Source organism: Trichosurus vulpecula, chromosome 8 (assembly GCF_011100635.1).
Source record: "Trichosurus vulpecula isolate mTriVul1 chromosome 8, mTriVul1.pri, whole genome shotgun sequence".
In the NCBI taxonomy this organism is placed as follows: Eukaryota; Metazoa; Chordata; class Mammalia; order Diprotodontia; family Phalangeridae; genus Trichosurus; species Trichosurus vulpecula.
The window spans coordinates 229,039,785-229,047,297 of NC_050580.1; the positions used below are offsets into that span (position 1 = coordinate 229,039,785).

The 7,513-nt window shown below is 37.7% G+C and overlaps 1 protein-coding gene across 1 annotated transcript in view; it reads right to left on the reverse strand.

Annotated features, from left to right (window-relative positions):
- Positions 1-3,628, reverse strand: part of POLE2 (DNA polymerase epsilon 2, accessory subunit) — a 53,938-nt gene extending 50,310 nt beyond the window's left edge. The window contains exons 1-2 of the mRNA XM_036736715.1: positions 3,553-3,628; positions 403-503 (exon numbers count right to left, since the gene is read on the reverse strand). Of these exons, the coding sequence (XP_036592610.1) occupies positions 403-503; positions 3,553-3,620 (169 nt within the window). The 5' untranslated portion in view covers positions 3,621-3,628. The remainder of the gene's footprint in view (positions 1-402; positions 504-3,552) is intronic.
- Between the last annotated feature and the right edge of the window lie 3,885 nt (positions 3,629-7,513).

Genomic DNA, 7,513 nt, shown 5'->3' on the forward strand with positions numbered 1-7,513 from the left:
CTTTGTTACTATCTGCAGTTGGGGCGGAAATAAGCTTTTCTGAATCAAATGGGCATCCAAGGGAAGATGGATGTCTGAGGGGTGCTTCCTAAGTTGATGACAACTTTCTAGAAAGTCTGTTGTAATAATGCAATTACTTCTCTTAGTTCTAACAAAATTAGAAGTCAAGGGAAGACGAGAAAATTTAGCTGTAATAGCATGAGCTATGACTTATACAAATAAACAGAGGCCCTTGGGAAGCAGGCCAAAGTTCAGGTTTAATACTTTGGCTATTGTCAAATTAGGGAAAGGTGATATCATGGTATATCTAATAAGTAATGCACTTTATGCTATAACAAACGTCACCAAATTTAAGGATCAAATTAAATTTGTAACTATGTAAACAATTGAAGAGTTACTTACAAGGCTGCTTTTCAACAGCATCAATGACACCTTCCAATGTATCTTCAAGCTCTAAGTCAGGGACAAGCTCAAGAGCTTCAGTGAGGTATTTAGTGGCTTCACTAATAGAAGGAAGAAAAAAATTGGAAATTGATTTTAAAAAAAACAGGTAATTTATACTTAAGGGCAAAGTACTTTTTAATATAAAAAACATGGCATTAATTACTAAAATCATCAGTCTATTACTGAAATTTAATCTTGCCCTCCCAAACAGACCTTACAAATCTGTGAGACTTTTGCTCATGCTAAAGCAATACAGCAAGAGAGGAGGCAGCATGTGTCAAGCAAGTCATACCACCACCACCAGCACCTTGACCACAATTTCCCCCTAATGCCCTGATGGGGATAGCCAAGGACCCTGAACTAAAGAGTCACGGGAATAGTAGTGCCCACTAAACAACCAGACCTCCTTCCAGCACAACCCTCACTGCCATAACCTGGGGAAGCAACAGCCGTGAAGAAGAGGCCAGGCCTCTGTACCTTCCCACCAACTCCACTCACAGGGCAGACAAGCCAACTGAGCTGAAGCAGCAAGACACCCTGAAGGAGAGATGGGAGGAGCTATTTGCTAGGCACATAACTATCACCACCACCATATCACCTTGATCACCATCTCCCCTCAGTCTCTGATGGGGAAAGCCCAGGACCCTGAATCCTAAAGCCTAGGGACCAATGACATTAAAGAAGGGGCATTAACATCTGTTTCTGCAACTGCACTCTCAGGTCTGCAGGATTTTTCCATCTAATTTGCACCTGAAACTTTCCATGTGCTGTCTCCCCCATTAGATTGTGAGCTTATCCCCAGTGCACATAGTAAGCACTTAATAAATGCTTTATTCATTTATTCTATATAGAACTGAAACTAGGGATTGCACAAAGGGGAATGAAATTGTAGATGGTGGGCCTATACAGACTGAAATACAATACAAACAAAAAACAAAAAAGAAGCAATATAAAAGATATCATCAGAGAAACATATGACCAGAAAAAAAATACGGGTGGATTCCTTACCTAAATGTGCTCTACTACAATCCATGTAATATCAAGAGAATAAAGTAAAGGTCCTACCCCACTGGATGGACCTACAGTGAATGTAGGAGTAGCATGTGATGAACAGATATGGATAAGATTCAATCTGCATCACTGTAGGGCACCCATGTCACTGAGATATGTGTGTGTGTGTGTGTGTGTGTGTGTGTGTGTAATGGAGAATCAGAGTCATTGAAAAAATGACTTAGATCAAATAAATTTATAATAATAGACTTTTCAAATGAGTTTAACACACTTATCTTTTTAAACATTTTGCATTTTAAGATAAATATCTTATGACTGGGAATTTTAAAGACACAGAAATCAAAATTAAAAGCCAAAAGAAATTCTTTTAAAAATAAAGAATTTTAGAAGTAGTTTCTATTCACAGACTAGAGATCACAGAACTATTTGGTAATTCTGCACAAAAGTGAAAACTGGATGTAAAAATATTAAAGAAATTCACTTCACTCAACCTCTCCGGATCTTTTTTTTCCATCCATGAACACAACCTGCTAGACAAATGATTCTACTCTTAAATATGCCATATGCTTTCATATATCCATACATTTTCTCTCACTGCTTCTTCCTCCTAGAATCCATTCCCCATATACTACCATCCTTTTAAGGCACAGCTCAAATACTTGCATAAAGCTTTTCCTAATCCCAACAGGAAGTAACATTTCCCTTCTCTGAACTCCTATAGTACTTTTGTACCTTTTATGATACTTTATCATATTTTACTTACAACTATTATGAATAATAATACCTTGCATCTTTATAGCACTCTAAAGTTATAAAGCACTTTGATAAACAATCTCACATTATCCATTATATTTTGAAGCTAATATGTTGGTACCCATTATTTGCTGAAAAGAACTGAATGCGTTCACATCTTGTCTTAAAAAGATTGTTTCTTATGATCAGATGTTTTACACTATTTTTCTTAACCCATTGCACCTAAGAGTGCTAGGAATAGCCAGAACTCAAATACATACTTGTTGACTTAATTCACAAACCTAAATGCCTACACAACTCTTTAGTTATTTGCACAGAGAAACTGAGTTCTCCACAGTAAAATATTTAACGCTCCATTTTCTTGGCTTAGCCAAGGCATTTTTAAAAAATTATTGTATATATGCCCCAAGGGATATAAAAATGTGCATACCCTTTGACCCAGCAATAGCACTTCAAGGGCTGTATCCCAAAGAGATCATACAAATGAAAAAAGGGCACACAGGTACAAAAATATTTTTAGCAGCTCTTTTTGCGGTGGCCAAGAATTGGAAAATGATGGGATGTTTATCAATTGGCTGAACAAGTTGTGATATATGAATGTAATGAAATGATGAGCAGGCAGGCTTCAGAAAAACACAGAAAGACTTATATGTATGAACTGATGCTGAGTGAGAGTAGCAGAAACAGGAGAACATTATACACAATTACAGACACATTGTATCTGTGATGACAAACTTTGATAGACTTGGCTCTTCTCAGTAATGCAAGGTTCAAAGACAGCTCCAAAAGACTCACGGTGGAAAAAGCGATGCACATCCAGAGAAAGAATTACGGTGTCTGAAATGCAGATGGAGGCATGATATTTGCTCTCTCTTTTTTTCCTTTTTCCTTCCTTTTTGGTTTTGTCTCTTCTTTCTCATGATTCATTTTATTGGTTATGATTCTTCTTTGCAACTTGACTACTGTGTAAATAAGTTTAATGTGAAGGTATATGTACACCCTATATCGGATTGCATGCTGCCTTGGGGGGAGGGGGGAGGAGAGGAAGGGAGAGAGAGAAAATTTGGAACTCAAAAACTTGTGAAACTGAGTGTTGCAAACTAAAAATAAAAAATAAATTTAAAAAATAAAATAAAATAAATGCTTCCCAAAAAAGGCCCAGGATATCCCAAGCTTCCATCACTCACCTTCTTCGGAGAGTCGGACTCAGATCTCTCTACCCCGAGCTGGGACGCGCCGAGCTCAGGGTGGGGGCACAAAGCACTGGACAGGCCTCGGACATTCTCCGGACCCGCCTCCTTCGCATACCACCCCCTTCATGAAACGTATCCCGAGAGAACTCACCTCCGGAGCAGATAGCCCCTCAGTTTAAAGGCAGAGACCACTTTGCTCCGCATCCGATCCGGCGCCATGGTCGGATTTTGGCGCCAAGGAAGCCCCGCCTCCTCCTCCTCCTCCTTCTTCACCCAGCCCCACACGTGACTAAAGGAGACCCTCCCCCTTCCCCCACCGGAAGTTGTGTCAGCACAGTTAACCTAGGAGACAGCTCTGGGAGTGTCCCGGGACTGAGCCCTTCATTTTTATTCACGGTCCTTCCTTCTCCCTATCTGGTCCCGCTGAACTGCGTCAGTCCCTCATAATATTTTTGACCCGCGGATCTTCAGGGAAGCATTTATTTCCCCCCTTGAAGAGAAAAGTCCTTTGGGCCAATATTTATAAAGGCTTGCGTTTGGAATGGGCTGGTTTTAGGAGCAGCAACTTAAATGAATCATAGTGACCAAACTTTTTTTTTTCTTTTTTAAGGAAAGCTTATATTGGACTTCAAAAAAGTATGGAATTATGTGAGAAATGGCACTAAGTTGTACCTGGAATGCACTACTATATTCTCACCTTTGTAATTTTAGAATAGCTATTTTGTTCAAGCATCACTTTAAACATGATGACTTTAGTGACATGATCCCCATCAGCTAGGGCTTAGTCCCCTTCCACCTAATGAGGGGATGTACTAACTATTTGGGTAGAACTATAACTTTTACATATTTTGTGACAGCAATGGTCATATAAATGCTTTTAACAGTAGGCCAATAACACCCTTCTCTATAGAGACACAAGGTCATCAGATGTTAGATGGAACCCAATCAAATTTCCCAGACTAATATTTAGGGGAACTATAGATACACTTTTAGTCTGGTATCCTCGCTCTCTAGCTTAAAAATTCTGACCTTAACTAGATATCTATTTCAGCTGAGTTTTGGGTTTCTTCTAATATGTTAGTTTTATTGCTCTCTTTTGTTGTATTTTTTATTTTTTTTCAAGCATTGATATTGCTTCAGGAAAACATGGAAAAGTTATAGCTCTTAAACGGTACACTTACCTGTTAGAGTTATTGCAGTAGCTGTTGGTGTGAAGAAATAAAGGATCATTCAAGCTTACAATGAACCAGGATCAATTGCACAGAAACACAAAGGAACACTACTAACCATTGCTATTAAGGAAAAGTGCATGTCACAAGCAAGACTAGAGTACTAAAGATTGAAAAAAATTTTTACTGGTGAAATTTGCTTTTTCATTCAAGGATATACCAAACCATTGTCAGAAGAAGTCCAGGTGAGCCTATATCTATAAGCTTCTTGCAAGGAGGGATTGTTTCACTCATTGTAATTTTATGATTAATATCTAGCACACTGCCTGGTGTATAATAGGTCCTTAACAAATATTTGTTAACTGGTCTTCATTGGACTGTAAGACATCTAACCAAAAATGTTTTGGGGATTTTTTTAACTGCTAGTGAGGCCGGAAATCTTGTCCCTGTTAATTATGAACTATAATAGATTGGTATGTTTAAAAAGCAGAATTGGTCCAGAACTACAGAAATTCTCCAATGGAGATAAAATACTGCAACATACTATGTAACACATCAAGAAATTTGTCTAAGAGATGTAAATAAACTCACCTGATTTAAACTCCATTGAAAACATATGGATTATAATCATATCTAGACTTTAAAAAATGAATTATACACTTACTATGAAAATTTTTAAAGTCCACACCTTCAAGGAACTTAAAATCTATTTGTAGAGGGAGACAACATGAAAACAACTACATACAAACAAGATGTAAATTTACAATTGTAAATTCTGTCCCAGGCAGCTAGGTGGCACAATGCTGAGATACAATGAATATCCTTGGGATACAATGCATACCCTTGAATGAAAAACGAGCTGGGCCTGAAATCAGTAAGACTCATCTTTCTGAGTTCCTATCTGGCCTCAGACACTTACTAGCTGTGTGACCCTGGGCAAGTCACTTAACCCTGTTTGCCTCAGTTCCTCACCAGTAAAAATGAGCTGGAGAAATAAATGGCAAACCACCCCAGTATCTTTGCCAAGAAAACTCCAAATGGGATCACAAAGAACTAGACATAACTGAAATGAAAACAACAGCAAGAAACCCCTGTCCCAAAGGTCATTGGTATGGGATGTTCTCCTTATTCATGGAGATCCATGCCCTGCCATGTGTGAGGGGCAGGGCAGAGTTGGTGAGAGGCTAGAGAGCTCCAGTTTTTACGTGTCCTCCTTTAGGATTCTTCAGGGCCATTCCACTTTAGAGACTCTTCAGGTGAGAGCCTTCTATCAAGCTTGTAGTCTTCAAGCTTTGAGTCACTGTGGATGCTTCTGACACTTCAAAATGGAAGATGAGAGAGGCAGGATGTTGACGGAAAATGTGTGAGGCAAATAAAATGTGAAGACTTCACAGGGAAGATATGTATAAATATATATACATATATATATATATATATATATACTAAGAAATGTTTAAAAATCAAGAAATAGGGAAATGGAAGATTCTGAGGCCATGAGAGTCTGATAGCTCAGCCTCTGGGAAAGTTTACCCTGAAACTTCTGTTTTTTCTTCTGGTTCTGGTTTAAAGATTTGCTCAGTAAGAATAGGGTCACTGTGACCTGCTTTCCTTTACTATAAAAGTACTATAAGAGAATGGAGAGGGTCTCCCCCTCCCCTTAGTCTATTCTCCTTCTTTAGATTTATAGATGTCACCTCAGTTGTAATCATTAACTAAGGGAATGGGAATTGGATTTTCTGTGCCTTATTTTCCCAGTTCTTTGTCTAGCTTTCATGCTCAGATTGTAAGCCCACCTCCCAGCCAATGGTGAGAAGGGTCAGAGGTGGCTGGATTCTCAAACCTACATAAATCATCAGCATTTCTATATAATACCAACAAGTCTAACACCAAGAGATAGAAAGAGAAGTTCCATTGAAAATAACTGTAAACAATACAAAATATTTGGGAGTCTACCTGCCAAGACAAACCCAGAAACTATATGAACACAATTACAAAACACTTTTTACACAAATGAAGTCAGATCTAAATAATTGGAAAAACATCAGTTGCTCTTGGGTAGGCTGAGCTAATATAATTAAAATGACAGTTCTACCTAAATTAATTTACTTATTCAGTGCCTTACCAATTAAACTACCAAAAATTATTTTATACAGCTAGAAAAAATAAAATTCATCTGGAAAAACAAAAGCTCAAGGATATCAAGGGAATTAAGGCTAAAAAATACAATGGTGGGTCAGTGGAATAGGTTAGGTACATAAGACACAGCAGTCAATGACTATAGTGATCTACTGTTTGATAAACCCAAAGACTTCAGTCTCGGGGATAAGAACTCACTATCTGACAAAAACTTCTGGGAACACTGGAAAATAGTATGGCAGAAACTAGGCATAAACCAACATCTCACACCCTATCCCAAGGTAAGGTCAAAATGGGTACATGATTTAGACATAAGGGATGATACCCTGAGCAAATTAGGAGAGCAGGGAATAGTTTATCTGTCAGATCTATTTTTTTATTTTTATTTTTTAAACAGTTTTTTATTTCACCAGAACACAAATACAAAATAGAGAAGAAAGAAAAACATATCATAAACTTAAATATTGAAACTTAAATATAAAGTAAGAAAGAAAAAAAGCATGTCAGGTGTATAGCAGAAGATAGGAGAGGATTCAAAATATGTAACAATAAATTTTCATTTCAAGAAAGTCTTTGTGATAAATAATACACCTTGTGTTGAGAATTGTTCATCTTTTCTTTGCTTCCTTGTGTTTTCTTTTGTTCTCTGCTGTGCACTTTTTTACTTTGTTCTTTTTTTCCCTTACCCCCAATCCCCCAGATGGCTACAATGTAATTTACATATTTCTTGATATATACATAGACATACAGATACACACACACACACACACACACACACACACACACACACACACATATACATGCGTA